Here is a 16,627-nt window from a genome sequence, read left to right as displayed (position 1 = left end):
TCGTTGTTTTTACACTAACCGCCGTCCTCAATCCAAATAAGACTAAGTTCATATTATAAAACGAATTAGAACAATTATTGTCTTACCAAAAAATATTTTACTTATCCTAGTCCATAAGGCCTTTAATTTTTTTTATATTTGATAAATTAAAACAGTTTTACAATTAAATCTTTCGTGTTAATCGAAAAATATAATCGGACAAATTTTTAACATTCTCTTTAATATCAAATCGTTTAATTTTATAATAAAGAGATTAATTTATTTTTTATCGAACTTACCAAATTATTTAATCGATTCAACCAACTCATACAAAAGGGTATTTAAAGATTGGATTTAAAAAAAATTTATTTTTATAGAATTTTAAAATGTTGATTAACGAAGTGATAAGATTTAAATTAGTAAAATAATATGTGAATGTATATCGTTAATGCAACAAATTCATAGTTTTATAATAACGAAGTAAAAGGAACATAGAAGAATAAGATGACGTACGGCGGCGGAGTGTGGAAGCCACTTGTTAGTATGATATGTGTAATTAATTTCTCTTGTCATGGTCGGGTTACCAGTCTAAATTTGAAAGTTGGTCCGGAAAATGTGATAGTTTGAATAAGAATGTAATTTTAAAAATTGGATTTGAAAAAAAAAAATGAGGCTCATTTTTTAAACTGGCTGAATCTCGGGTAAGATTCCGAGCTTAACCTAGCTCAAATTTGCTTAAAATTTTTTCCTATTGTTGTTTACTTGTTGTTTTGCTACCATTTTATTATTATATTACTACTATTTTAGAAATATTTGTTTTCTAAGTTGCAACATGTTATTTAAGTATAAAGACTTTTTTTAATGTATTTTCAAAATAGTAGGAAATATTTATTTTAATATTTTTAGTGTATTTGATGTATTATATTTTTTAAATTTATTTTTATATAAAATAATTTTAATACGGACTAGTCGAGCCAAACTCGAGTTTAACATTTTTTATCTGAGCCAAGCAAACGACTTGATATTCAAGTTCAGCATACACTTCCTAGGTTACAACATAATATTTCTTTTTTAATCATCCAAAGTTTTTCCTTTTATTCATTAAGTCCTCAATCAGGACCTGATTACACTACCTCTCATAATCCACTTAAAAGGTATAAATCTGTGATGATCCATGTATTTTGAGATTTGTTCTAATACAATACTTCTATTTTTAAAATGTTCAATTTAATACCTAAACTTTAATTTTATTTATTAATGTGATAATTGATTCTTAACATTGTTAAAATTTTTATCAATGTGGCATGTTGACCAATCAAGGGATGCAACCGTGACATTGATTTTAAGGGCTTAGAAGCAAAAAATTGTGACACATGTCAATTTACGATAGATTATCATGTCATGTCATTTAAAATTTTAACGAAGTTAAGGATATATAGTTATCATCCTGATAAATTGAATTAACATTTAAATACTAAATCGGAAGAGATGTCACATTACCTGAGTTGTTTCATGTCGTTATCTCAAATAATAAAAACTTTTGGCATATTCCATCATTTTACCGTCCACGCACCGCCGTCATGGTCTCAAAATTCTATCAATTTGATCATCTTACGTTATTTGGTACAATATTATATTTAGTCCTTAACACTTACGTATTTTATCAACTTGGTTCTAATTCTAAATTATTTAATAAATTTAACTCTTTCTATTTACAAATTCTGTCAATTTAGTCTTCAAATACATCATCATAAATCAAAATTATAAACCCATAAAAAAACAAAACCCTATAAAAATTAAGTATAACTGCAGCTTTGCTTAAAGTTAAAATTTTATCACATATGTTATTCAATCTTTTTATTAAAAAAAAAAGTATCAAAATGGGTTTTTATGATTTTTTTCTTTTTCAATTCAACCCTTCGAAATTGACTGAATGAATCTTTAAATTATAATTTTAACAGATTCAATCTGTGGATCTAACTTTTTAAACATTTCTAAATTGCAATCTATATTTTTATATTAATAGCAAAATGGGACTTGACAACTACTATGTTCGAGCAGGTAATAGGGGCATAACTAGGGGGTGACAACGGTCCTGGCTCCTCTTTAAAATTTTTAAAATTTTAAATTAATAAATATAAAATTACATTTTTACCTCCTTAAAAATGATAAAATTCAATTTAATCTTTTGAAAATTATAAAATTATTAAAATATTAAAATTATATTTATATTATAATAATTATAATTTAATTTCAACTCCTAAAAAATATTTTCTGATTTCGTCTGATCAGGTAATATGGTTATATATATATATAGGAGACAATCTTATTCAAATTTGGTCGGTTTGTGAAATAATATATAATTGTTTCTCTTTGGGCGTTGAGCTCACATTGGACCTTTCTTTATTGAAGTTTGATTCAAAGTGTATGAACATCGGATTATTTTAGCCCCAATTATTGTTCAAAAGGCTTGGCTTGGTCCATGATTGAAGTTTGAACATATGCATAAATTTTGATCTTTATTTTTATTCAATTATATATATTAAATTTTGATTTTGATTCAAATGTATATATAAAATTTTGATTTTGATTCAATTGTATACATACGGGCGTATCTAGGGAGTCTGGCAGGAGCCCAACCCTCCTTAAAATAGAAATTTTTTTATTTAAGCCCTTTAAAATTTTTAAAATTTTAAATTAATAAAAAAATTGCACTTTGACCCCCTAAAATTAATAAAAAATTAATTTAATCCTTTAAATTTTAAGAAATATAGGATATTCAAATGGTGAAATTGCATTTTACTATCGTAAAAATTACGATTTAATTTTGGCTCCCTAAATTTTTTTTTGGCTTCACCCCTATGTATACATTTAAAGAAATAAATAAATCAACTTAATTTTATATTATATAAATATACTTATTTATGTATGTAATACGCAAACAAAAAATGGTATTTTATCGATAGTTTATGAAACTCATGGCTCTCATGCATGCACCCTCACACAATTTGTAGATTCCCACCAATGGCAAAGTCAGTGGGAATTGGTAGGGGCCCTGGTCTCTTTAAAATGAAAATTTATTCATTTAAGCTCCTTTATAATTTATACAATTTTAAATTAGGAATAGTAAAGTTGCACTTTGCCTCCCAAAATGATAAAATTTTGATTTAATCCTTTAAAAATTATAAAGACATAGGTTATTAAAATAATGAAATCACATTTTTACTATTGTAAAAATAAATAAACTAATTATTTTACTACTTCATTCATACACAGTTCTCATACGTGGTCTTGGTTAGCTGATTTTATAATTAACGTGGACTAAATCGAATTTTTATTCTAAGGGCACATGCATTTGGGGGGACAAATACAATGACCGCAATCCATGTCATATATAAATATAACCCTATCCATCTGCACTTTCTAATGTTCTTCTTGATTCATAGACTTGAAATTGAAACAAAATGGAAGCATCCCAAAGAGGGAAGAGGAAAATGAAGAATGGGATGGAAAATGGGGGAGTTCAATACAGGGGAATCCGCAGGCGACCATGGGGAAAGTTCGCAGCCGAGGTTCGTGATCCGACGAGGAATAAGGACACGGCTATGGCTCGGAACTTTCAAGACGGTTGAAGAGGCTGCTAGGGCTTATGACAGGGCTGCTTTTGCTTTCCGGGGTCACTCGGCTATTCTCAACTTCCCAAACGAGTTCCAATGTCAGAATCCAAGCTTTCCAGCCTCTTCATCTTGTACTTCAGTTGGAAGATTAAATCCCCAAAGAGGAGGAGGAAGTGAAGTAATTGAATTTGAGTACTTGGATAACAAGTTGTTAGAGGACCTTCTTGAAACGCAACAAAACATGCATGGTCTATAAAGCAAATCAAAACAGTCTTTGTCAATAACAATTAGAACTATCAATTTCGATGTCAATCACAACTTAAGGAAAAATCGATAAAACATTATAACTTGTCTTATTTGATTGCCTGCTTTAACAAATCGGTTTGGGCAATTAATTGTTGAATATCAAAGATTATTAACAACTTATTTGAGAAGATTTTGTGGACAAGAATCAAGACAAGTAAGATTGAAATTAGACTTTTAATGTAATCAAAGTTCTCCTAAATAGAGGATCTAATCTTTATAGGAGTTTGATTACTAGAAGATTACTGCTAGAGGTGTTCATGGGTCGAGTTAGTCGATTTCGGGTTTGGTTTAAATATGATATTAACATATTTTATACTTGTCCAACCCCAATCGGGCCTGAAATATGAACCTAAAGTTTTGTCCAAGTCTGTCCATATTTATAAATTGCTAACTCAAACCCATTTTAAGATAGCCCGTATTATTTTTTAATCTTTTTGAAAAAAATAATAAATAATTATTTAATAATTATTTTTTTCAATTAATAAGATTATATATAAGCATCTTAACATTTTTTAATGTTTACATTATAATTGTATATATTGCTAAAGACTAATTTTTATATGTTATAAATTGCATAATATATAAAAATAACATAATATAATAAATTACGAACTTAGAGAAACAAGTTTGGTAGGGTCGGGCTTGGGTTGGCCCTTGGTGCTTGAGCTCAAGCGCCAACCCAAACCCTATCCATATCTAAACGGGCTAATTTTTTTTGCCCAAACATATTTTTTAGGCATAATATTTTTCCTAAATCCTCCCAAATTTCGAATGAGCTTTTAAGCGTGGGCGAGTAGCCCGACACATGAACAAGTTTAATCATTGTCAATATGTTAATTATTGAAGATCCTTTTATGACTATTTTGAAGGAGTTAAGTGATTATAATTGATTGTATTTCAACAAGCCTTTTTACTCTTATATAGACGACTTGTTTAGGTTATAGGCACGAATGAGAGAGCACATTACTTGTTTAAGAACTATTTTATTAGTGAAAGTTTGTAAGTAAACTGGATTGAGTCGATGAGTTTACGTGTAAACTTTTAGGTGGGGAGGGAGAGTGATCTAGATCAAAAAATAGGAATAAAGTTGTAACATGGTGAGTGAATTGAACATAAATCACAATTTGTACTTGTTGATAGTAGAATACTCTTTAAGTAAGGTCTTGCAAACGTAAAATGTAACCATGTGTAACTGTCTGATTACTCTGTCATTAACACTAATTTTTAACAATAGAAATAAATGAACTTTTTAACTACTCTTTTTATATTTTTAAATAAATCTCAAAAGCCACGCACATCATCATCTTAACCTTATAAAATATTTACTTCCCATTGAGTTATTACATAAATGATTATCGAGTAACAACTGATTCTCTCCTAGAAACTGTTCTTCTTTCCCTCGTGCAGGCTGTGTAAGATTATAAGCGAGACCAAAATAAAGAACTCAAGAAGAGATATTTCATTAGTTACTTGATGCATGCAGACTTGCATGTATTTATACAAACGTGATAGCTAAAGCTAACTGATGCAGTAGCTAACTTCTTAACTGCTAACCAACTTAGTAACCACTTAACTGCTAACTGACTTTAGTAACAACTTTGACCATAATAACTCTAACATTCCCTTAGCATTTTTTTTTAATTTTTGATCACCAACTTCATTTAATGTCAACACCCGAAGCGCATGTCGAAAGGATGCAAACAGCTTAGGAGGAATTGGTTTAGTAAGAACATCCGCAATCTGTTGATTGGATGGAACAAAATTGATCTGCAGCATTCCAGCAAGAACTTTTTCACGAACAAAATGATGATCTATTTCCACATGCTTCATCCTAGCATGATGTGTAGGATTTTCAGTAACGAAAACAACAGATGAATTATCACACCAAACAATCGGCAACTTAATCAGAGGTATCCCAACTTCATCCAGCAATTGTTGGATCCATAGTAGTTCAGACACGCAATTGGCAAGACTACGGTATTCTGCTTCAGCAGACGACCTGGACACCACAGACTGTTTCTTTGAGCACCAGGTGACTGGAGTTGAGCATAGGTATATCACATACCCCGACGTAGAACGACGATCTTCAATGGACGAGGCCCAGTCAGTATCAGAATAACACACCAGCTCTAATGAACCTGCTGCAATATACAGACCATGATCCATAGTGCCAGCCAAGTACCTTAAGACTCGTTTGACAGCTTGCCAATGAGTGATACTGGGAGAGCTCATGTACTGACTCAGCTTGTTTACACAGAATCACAAATCTGGTCGAGTAATGCAGACATATTGCAACATTCTTACTGTACTGCGAAAAAGATACACATCTGGAAATGGAGAGCTTCCATCTGAAGCGACTAACTTAGGTGCAACTACCATGGGTGTTGGGGTGGAGACTGCACCGAGCATGCCAGTCTTAATAAGGAGCTCAGTAACGTACTTCTTTTAACTGAGCAGTAGTCCTTGAGGTGTACGTTGAACATCAATCCCCAAGAAAAAACTCAGAGGTCCCATATCTTTAAGAGCAAATTTGCTGTGCAGATGATGAACCACAGCATCTATTTCTTGACCACTGCTACCAGTGAGCACTATGTTATCGACATACACCATAAGGATTAGAAAGTTTCCCGTAGAACCTCGAATGAACAGGGACGAATCAGCTTTGGAGGCACGAAAATCAAGCTGAGTAACAAGGTACTGCTTGAGGGTTTGAAACCACGCCCGAGGAGCTTGTCATAAGCCATAGAGAGCTTTATTTAACTTGCATACAAGTGGCTGACTAGAGGCACCCGAACTTCAAAACCAGGGGGTTGTTCTATATATATTTCCTCAGTGAGCTCGCCATTAAGAAAAGCATTGTTGACGTCAACTTGACGCACAATTCACCCCTTCATAACAGCTAATGCAAGGATGGTGCGAATGGTAGACGCTCGAACAACCGAGCTAAAAGTGGCATGAAAATCAAACCTGCATGCTGAGAGAAGCCTTTCGCAACTAACCTGGCTTTGTACCTGTCGATAGAACCATCAGCCTTCTTTTTAATCTTAAAGAGCCACTTACACCCAATAGCTCGTCGATTCTCAGGAAGAAAACAGAGAGTCCAGGTATTATTACGAACCAAGGCTTGTAACTCACTGTGAACTGCCTCTTGCTAGCCTTCAAGCACCATTGCAGCATGAATGTCAGGGGGAACATCACTAGAAGAAGACGATGTTGTGCTCAGATAAGCTTTTGGTTTGAAGATGCCAACCTTACTCCTTGTGATCATGGAATGAGAATTTATCGGGGCAGACTGGGAGGGTTGTAGTTGTATAGGTGACGAGGTGCTAGGTAACGTGAGTGACGATGGAGATGGTTGAGCTAAGAGAGGAGACATGGACTGTGAGGGAGGCATTGTAGATATTGGAATTGGAGAGACAGATGTTGAAGTGGTATTAGTAGAGCTGACAGTAGGTGAGCTGCTATGATGAGTTACCTGACTAGGATGTATGACAATAAGCTTTGGATGGATTTTTGAAGTAGCATTAGGTGAAGGGCTGACTTTTGGACTAGGAGTGTTGTAAGGAAAAATAGCTTCATTAAATGTGACATGACGGGTAATGAAGATTCTACCAGTAGGATCACGGCATTTGTAACCTTTGTACAAAGGAGAATAGCCAAGAAAAACACAAGGGACAGATCTAAACTGTAGTTTCGTTTTGGTGAAAGGGCGAATATTAGGAAAGCATAGGCAGCCAAAAGTTCGAAGGAATGAATAATTTGGTTTCGTTTTAAAAAGTTTTTCATATGGGGATAAATCACCTAAGGGTTGGGAGGGTAATCTGTTAATCAGAAACACTGCACTACAAGCCTCATTCCAGAACATCAAGGGCATGTTTGCATGAGCTAGCATAGACAGACCGGTTTCAATACCTGTCAATGTTTCCTTTCTACAAGTCCATTTTGAGCTGACGTATATGGACAAGTGAGCCGCTGGAGAATTCCATGTTGACTCAGATAACTGTTCAAAGACCGAAACTCCCATCCCCCATCTGTTTGTAGAACTTTTAGTTTTGTTCCAAGCATCCTTTCAGCTTGAAGGTGAAACTGTGGAAACACAGTAATAATATCAGACTTATTCTTCAAAAAATAAAGCCATGTGTAGCGTGAATAAGCATCGGTGAAGGCGACATAGTAACAAAAATCGTTAGATACAACAGGAGCAGGACCCCAAACATCAGCTACCACTAACTGCAGGGGTGAGACATACTCAGTGCTTGATTTTGGAAATGGAAGCTTACGCTCTTTACCCAGATGACAGGCAACACAATCAGAAAATTTATTACTGTCTGTAAATTGTATATTACATTGAAGTAGAGCTTTTGTGAGTGTAGCTCGACATGGATGACCTAATCTAGTGTGCCAAACACTAATAGGAAGCCTGGAGCTTGTTGTAAAATATTGAGCATTATGAGAATAAGTACTAGTTGCAGGAAACTTGTTAAGCTGAAGTCTATATAAACAACCATGATGCACTGGCCCTTGAAGAACTTCTCTGGTCCTCAGATCACGCACCTTGCACTGAGTAGGGAAAAACTCAAACATTACCTGATTATCTTTAGCAAATTTGGACACAGACAATAGATTTTTAGTAATCCCAAGGACAAGCAGTAAAGATCGCATAAACAACGGTCGAGATCGTCTGAGTAAAGATGACTGCCCAGTGGATAAAACAGGTAATGATGAACCATTGCCTACAAATACCTTACCTGGTCCTTTGTATGTCCCACTGTCACCAACCACGGTAGCAGAATTGGTGAGATGATGCGTGGCACCAGAGTCCGGATACCATGCATTGTCAGCTACTATCTCAGGAGTTGCTACATATGCTTGAGGGTTTGCAGCTTCAGAGGAGGGCATATTAACTTGTTGTGGCATACTGACCTGTGGTGATGCACTACCAATAATTGGGTTAGACCAGACAGGTGGAGAAGGAAAACACCAACCTGGAGGGCACCACTGAGGATTTTCCTGAGACGAGGCAAACCAAGGTGCAGAAGAACCAGAACCAACCATGCACACATTTGCTTGAGAGGGAGGTCTGTAGTTGCTGCTTTTATAAGAAGAGTCAAAGCGGGAGTAGCAACGGTCAACAAGATGACCAGCTTTCCTACAAAGTTAACACTGAATCCTTGAGCTGAACTGTTAGAGTATTCAATAAAAGTGATTTAAAGCACGTCTTAACAGCTGTTAAGTAGTTAAGCAGTTAGTCTGTTTTTGATGTCAGTTACAGCTCATGCTACACTGCTACGTGTTTGTATAAATACCTAGCCAATCTGCATGGCTAAGCATCAGATATATGAAAGAAATATTTTTCTTATTTCTTGTTGCTTTCTGTATAAGTCTAATATGGTATCAGTTGTAAGTTCTTTCCTGGCGTTTCTTCTTGTTAACCGCTGTGCAGATTTTCTTGGTTGATATGGCTGCTAGCTCTTCTAATGGATTGCTTGACAGCAGGTTCTTCTCTACAAAGAAGATTAGCGTTCTTCTTGATGATGATACGTTTTTGTTATGGAAACAGCAGGTCCTCTTGGCAGTAAAAGCGCACAAGCTTCAGCGTTTTCTGGATATTCAACAAACTCTTCCTCCACAGTTTATTTCTGATGAAAGTGGCGGTCAACATGAAAATCCAGAATTTGAACGTTTTGAGCAACAGGACAGTGCCCTTGCGTCGTGGTTATTGTCTTCCATTAGTCAGGCAGTTCTTCCGCATTTGATAGGTATGGACACCAGTGCCAAAATCTGGAATGCTGTAGTTACTTTGTTTGGCAGTAAAACCACCTCTAAACTGATGTTTTATCGTCGAAACTTGCATTCTCAACGAAAAGGAGATTTGAACATGAAAGAATTTTTGATGAAAATTAAAAGTTGTTGTGATAATCTTGCTAGTTGTGGTGAAGTCATTAGTGAGCGTGAGCATGTGACAGCAATTCTTAATGGTCTTCCTCCCGAATACGAATCTGTTATCTCTATTGTTACAGCCAGTCAAGTGCCCTACACAGTACAAGGAGTGGTGTCAATGCTTCTTGATGCTGAGACTCGACAACAGGTGGTTAGTAGTGATATCTCTGGCTCTGCGAATCTTGTGTCTCACCAACCTTCTGAAACTGTTGGTTCTAATGGTTCTATGCCTGCTTATCGACCAACAAATGCAACTCGGGGGCGTGGTCGAGGACGTTATTCCAACTCAAAAATTCAGTGTCAATTATGTGGAAAACCTGGTCATCTTGTTGATCGGTGTTATCATCGGTTTGATTCCACTTACAAGAGCAATAATTACAGGCCTCCCCCACAAGTCAATATGTGCATGGCCGGTCCTTCTGTGACAACATGGCCTCCCTTCTCGCCAAGTGCACAATGGAGTACACAAGGTTTCACGCCAGTCCCTGGTGCAACACAGTCTCAAGCATATTTGGCAACTCCAGAAACAGTTGCTGATAACTCTTGGTATCCAGATTCTGGTGCAACCCATCATCTCACAAATTCGGTTACTTCTATTGGAGACGGTGGTGCATATAAAGGGCCAGGTAAGGTATTTGTAGGAAATGGTGCAGCTCTCCCTGTTATGTCTACTGGACAATCATCCTTACTTACTCGATCTAGACCACTGTTCATGAGGTCTTTGTTGCTAGTTTCTGGAATTACTAAGAATCTTTTGTCAGTATCCAAGTTTGCCAAAGATAATCAAGTAATGTTTGAGTTTTTCCCTACTCAGTGTCAGGTGCGTGATTTACAGACTAGAGAAGTTCTTCTTCGAGGCTCAGAGCATCAGGGGTTATATCGACTTCGTCTTAACAAGTCTACAGCAACTCCTGTATCCTCCACATCTGCTCAATGTTTTACAACTACTATGAAGCTTCCTCTTAGTATTTGGCACTCTAGACTAGGACATCCATGTCATGTTGTTCTTTCTAAGGCACTTGCAAGTTGTAATATACAGGCCACTGATATTAATAAAATGGTCAATTGTATTGCTTGCCATCTGGGTAAGGAGCGTAAACTTCCGTTTGTCAAGTCCAACACGGTTTATACTGCTCCTCTACAATTGGTTGTTGTCGATGTTTGGGGGCCCGCTCCGGTTGTGTCTAATGGGTTTCGCTATTATGTTGCATTTACTGACGCTTACTCGCGCTATACATGGCTCTATTTTTTGAAGAACAAATCTGATGTTGCTGGTATTTTTCCACAGTTCCATCGCCAAGCTGAGAGATGACATGACGAGTGATGTATATTTTACCAGTGGAGTCACGACACTTGTAGCCTTTGTAAGCAGGTGAGTAACCAAGAAAGACACAGGGTGTTGACCGAAATTGCAGCTTTGTTTTTGTGAACGGCCTAAGATTTGGAAAACACAAGCAGCCAAAAGTTAGAAGAAAAGAATAATCAGGTTTCGATTTAAACAATTGCTCATATGGGGATATATTACCTAGAGGTTGAGATGGTAATCGGTTAACCAGAAACACAGTACTACAGAAGGCTTCATTCCAAAAACTTAATGGCATGGTGGCATGAGCTAACATAGACAAGCCTGTTTCAACCACCTGACGATGCTTGCGTTCAACAAGTCCATTTTGAGCAGACGTGTATGGACAGGTGAAGCGATGCAGTATTCCTTGCTGAGCTAAATAATTTTTTAACACTTGAAACTCCCCTCCTCCATCTGTTTGCAGAACTTTAATTTTGGCACCCAACACTCTCTCAGCTTGGCGATGGAACTGTGGAAAAATACCAGCAACATCAGATTTGTTCTTCAAAAAATAGAGCCATGTATAGCGCGAGTAAGCGTCAGTAAATGCAACATAATAGCGAAACCCATTAGACACAACCGGAGCAGGCCCCCAAACATCGGCAACAACCAATTGTAGAGGAGCAGTATAAACCGTGCTGGACTTGACAAACGGAAGTTTACGCTCCTTACCCAGATGGCAAGCAATACAATTGACCATTTTATTAATATCAGTGGCCTGTATATTACAACTTGCAAGTGCCTTAGAAAGAACAGCATGACATGGATGTCCTAGTCTAGAGTGCCAAATACTAAGAGGAAGCTTCATAGTAGTTGTAAAACATTGAGCAGATGTGGAGGATACAGGAGTTGCTGTAGACTTGTTAAGACGAAGTCGATATAACCCCTGATGCTCTGAGCCTCGAAGAAGAACTTCTCTAGTCTGTAAATCACGCACCTGACACTGAGTAGGGAAAAACTCAAACATTACTTGATTATCTTTGGCAAACTTGGATACTGACAAAAGATTCTTAGTAATTCCAGGAACTAGCAACAAAGACCTCATGAACAGTGGTCTAGATCGAGTAAGTAAGGATGATTGTCCAGTAGACATAACAGGGAGAGCTGCACCATTGCCTACAAATACCTTACCTGGCCCTTTATATGCACCACCGTCTCCAATAGAAGTAACCGAATTTGTGAGATGATGGGTTGCACCAGAATCTGGATACCAAGAGTTATCAGCAACTGTTTCTGGAGTTGCCAAATATGCTTGAGACTGTGTTGCACCAGGGACTGGCGTGAAACCTTGTGTACTCCATTGTGCACTTGGCGAGAAGGGAGGCCATGTTGTCACAGAAGGACCGGCCATGCACATATTGACTTGTGGGTGAGGCCTGTAATTATTGCTCTTGTAAGTGGAATCAAACCGATGATAACACCGATCAACAAGATGACCAGGTTTTCCACATAATTGACACTGAATTTTTGAGTTGGAATAACGTCCTCGACCACGCCCTCGAGTTGCATTTGTTGGTCGATAAGCAGGCATAGAACCATTAGAACCAACAGTTTCAGAAGGTTGGTGAGACACAAGATTCGCAGAGCCAGAGATATCACTACTAACCACCTGTTGTCGAGTCTCAGCATCAAGAAGCATTGACACCACTCCTTGTACTGTGTAGGGCACTTGACTAGCTGTAACAATAGAGATAACAGATTCGTATTCGGGAGGAAGACCATTAAGAATTGCTGTCACATGCTCACGCTCACTAATGACTTCACCACAACTAGCAAGATTATCACAACAACTTTTAATTTTCATCAAAAATTCTTTCATGTTCAAATCTCCTTTTCGTTGAGAATGCAAGTTTCGACGATAAAACATCAGTTTAGAGGTGGTTTTACTGCCAAACAAAGTAACTACAGCATTCCAGATTTTGGCACTGGTGTCCATACCTATCAAATACGGAAGAACTGCCTGACTAATGGAAGACAATAACCACGACGCAAGGGCACTGTCCTGTTGCTCAAAACGTTCAAATTCTGGATTTTCCTGTTGACCGCCACTTTCATCAGAAATAAACTGTGGAGGAAGAGTTTGTTGAATATCCAGAAAACGCTGAAGCTTGTGCGCTTTTACCGCCAAGAGGACCTGCTGTTTCCATAACAAAAACGTATCATCATCAAGAAGAACGCTAATCTTCTTTGTAGAGAAGAACCTGCTGTCAAGCAATCCATCAGAAGAGCTAGCAGCCATATCAACCAAGAAAATCTGCACAGCGGTTAACAAGAAAGAAACGCCAGGAAAGAACTTACAACTGATACCATATTAGACTTATACAGAAAGCAACAAGAAATAAGAAAAATATTTCTTTCATATATCTGATGCTTAGCCATGCAGATTGGCTAGGTATTTATACAAACACGTAGCAGTGTAGCATGAGCTGTAACTGACATCAAAAACAGACTAACTGCTTAACTACTTAACAGCTGTTAAGACGTGCTTTAAATCACTTTTATTGAATACTCTAACATGAACGAGCACCCTCGCCCACGTCCTCGAGTTGCAGATGACGATCGATAAGCAGGTAACAAGTCAGAGCCGTCAGAGGGCTCAGACGAGACCAAGCTTGCAGAACTAATAACTTCATTGCTTATTGTCTGCTGACGAGCTTCTGTATCAAGAAGCATAGAGGTTACACCCTGAACAGTGTAGGGTACCTGGCTTGCCGTGATAATGGTGATAGTAGACTCATATTCTGGAGGAAGACCATTGAGTATCGCAGTAACATGCTCATGTTCTCCAATGATTTCACCACAACTTGCGAGGTTGTCACAGTAACTTTTAATCTTCATCAAAAATCCTTCATGCTCATTTCAACTTTGCGCTGAGAGTGCAAAGCTCTTCGATAGGCCATCAGTTTAGAAGTCGTTTTACCACCAAATAGAGTAATAACTGCATTCCAAATCTTGGCACTAGTATCCATGCCAATAAGATGGGGAAGCACTGTTTGACTAATCGAGAATAGTAACCAGGACGCAAGTGCACTATCCTGTTGTTCAAAAATAGCAAACTCTGGATTTTCATGCAACTCACCATTAGCGTTGGCAAGCAACTGAGTAGGAGGATCTTCTTGAGAATCCAAGAAACGTTGTAGTTTATGCGCTTTAACAGCCAAAAGAACTTGCTGGCGCCATAGCAGATAAGTATTATCATCAAGAAGAACACTGATTCTCTTTGTAGAGAAGAATCGACTGTCAAGAGCTCCGTCAGCATTGGAAGCCATACTGACTTATAGAAAACTGCACAGCGGAAAAAAAAACGAGAGAAAAAATACAAAGAAAGACTTACATATGATGCATGCAGACTTGCATGTATTTATACAAACGTGATAGCTAAAGCTAACTGATGCAGTAGCTAACTTCTTAACTGCTAACCAACTTAGTAACCACTTAACTGCTAAGTGACTTTAGTAACAACTTTGACCATAATAACTCTAACAGGCTGCAACATCAACCCCAGCTTACGCTCAGCTTTGCGTTGCTCCTACCACAAATTCGCTGATTAAATGTCATTTTTTATTAATTGGATGTTGAAAATAGTCTAATTGTTTTGATTGTTCTTTTATTAATTGTGAACTACTTAGAGAAACGGGTGGCGGCTGTCATGGTCAAAATCGCATGCTCCGGTTTATCTGTCCGTAATATTTGCACCAATTGAAAGTTCTATTTTTCTTTCTTTTCTATAATTTAATTTTTTTCATAAAATAGCTTTAAACTTAATAAATATGTGAATTAAAATTCAAACAACTTTTTATTTCCATCTTCGACATTGACGGTCAGATCGACTTGAATTGAAAATATATTATTCTACTTATTAATGGGTACTAATCCATTGTACCAATCGTTACTTGTAACTCTCAGATAGAATTTTTTATAATAAAAGAAATTAACAATTCGGTTACTTAAATAAAATTTTTTGAATAATTCAGTGAATTAAATAAAAATTTAGCTTTATGTAAAAAAACCAAGTATAATAAAGTAGATAAACTGCAAAATCCAAATCAACCAAAACTGCAATACGGGGGTCTCCATATAGGCCCCCTGTTATGTTACACTACTTTTTTACAATAACTAAATGCAAAGAGGTTATACAGATGATTTTTGCTTTGCTGACAAAGAAACCATGTTATTTCCCAGGGATAACAACACCCCCTGCTTTATTGCTGAAGCCAATCAGAGTTAGAGAAAGAAGAAACCACGTGTTTCAGTCTTTAGTGTCTTTATTATCAAAATCAAGGAGTTGCTCTAACAATTCGTCATCCAAGTACTCCAACTCCAAAACTTGTGTGTCATGCTCTCTCTTCCTTTCTGCATTTTCTATGGCTGAAGAAGAAGAAGAAGCCATTGATGAAGAAGGTGGAGGATTGGTGGTGGGTGAAGCCATACGTTCATCTGGGAAGTTTAGAATAGCGGAGGCACCCCTCATTGCAAAAGCTGCTCGATCATAAGCTCGAGCGGCGTCTTCCGCTGTATCAAAGGTTCCCAGCCACAACCGAGGTCCTCCTAGCCTCGTCGAGTCCCGAATCTCCGCTGCGAATTTCCCCCATGGTCGCCTTCTAACACCTCTGTAACGGATGCTGGAATCTCCCTCTCCCGCTTTCTTATTCTTGTCACCTTCCATGGCCACCTTGAATAACAACCGTGACTTACACTTTGGCATTTATAGTAGGTGGCAAACGCTCATAATTGGCTCATATTATAACAAAATGGAAGATCCGCTTAAACCTATCCAATTAACCAATGCCAAGAACTTGACCTTTCAATCACATAGATTTTGGTGCAACGAATATGAACGAATCACACCAAGGGAAAAGGTGAATTTACTTTTTGTGTATATTTTAAACATCCTGTCTGCAATTGTTTATTCTTATTGTTCCTTTCCACCAAAAAGTAAAAGAAGAAAAACTCTTTATGTTCCTTTATCAATTCCTTATTTTATTTTTCAGTTTGATTCCAACAGGTAAGTTGGTGTTGATGTGAGACGGTAATTATTTCATTTAATTAATTTGATAAATAAAGAACTCGAATGGTTCGATAGATTTTTAATCGGTTCGTGCCGAATGGAGTAATTTTTGTTTACAGGTAAATGCGAGATGAAGATTTTTAGATAGGGTCGATGTATAACTTTATTGTTGTATTCATTTTTAAAGCAATTAAATTCAAATCGTATTATCTTGGGAGGTCAAAATGCAATTTTATCATTGCATTAACTTATAATTTCAGAAAGTTTAAAATGAAATTTTATCACTTTGGGTGTTGGGAGAGAGGGAGGAACGACTCCTACATACTCTCTTGGGATTGCGGTTTGATGGTGGACATGAAGCAATTATGATAATTATTTACCTATTTCATTGCACGTCGCTTTATTAAATTACCACCCTTATATATATAATTA

The 16,627-nt window shown here is 36.8% G+C and overlaps 1 protein-coding gene and 1 pseudogene across 1 annotated transcript; one reads left to right on the top strand and one right to left on the bottom strand.

Annotated features, from left to right (window-relative positions):
• Positions 1–3,386: 3,386 nt before the first annotated feature.
• LOC107943369 (ethylene-responsive transcription factor ERF098-like) lies at positions 3,387–3,852 on the top strand (annotated as a pseudogene).
• Positions 3,853–15,274: 11,422 nt separating this feature from the next.
• LOC107943372 (ethylene-responsive transcription factor ERF098) lies at positions 15,275–16,020 on the bottom strand. Its single transcript, XM_016877118.2, has one exon. It carries the CDS (start codon positions 15,890–15,892, stop codon positions 15,437–15,439), a length of 456 nt encoding a protein of 151 aa, XP_016732607.1. The 5' UTR covers positions 15,893–16,020; the 3' UTR covers positions 15,275–15,436.
• Positions 16,021–16,627: the final 607 nt, after the last annotated feature.

The sequence above is a fragment of the Gossypium hirsutum genome, chromosome D07 (assembly GCF_007990345.1).
Source record: "Gossypium hirsutum isolate 1008001.06 chromosome D07, Gossypium_hirsutum_v2.1, whole genome shotgun sequence".
Lineage (NCBI taxonomy): Eukaryota > Viridiplantae > Streptophyta > Magnoliopsida > Malvales > Malvaceae > Gossypium > Gossypium hirsutum.
Note: the sequence above shows the minus strand (reverse complement) of the source record. Positions and strands in the feature narration are given on the sequence as shown.

Excerpts from the sequence above, each read along its gene's own strand:
- LOC107943372 (XM_016877118.2), bottom strand. The coding sequence starts at position 15,892 with ATGCCAAAGTGTAAGTCACGGTTGTTATTCAAGGTGGCCATGGAAGGT.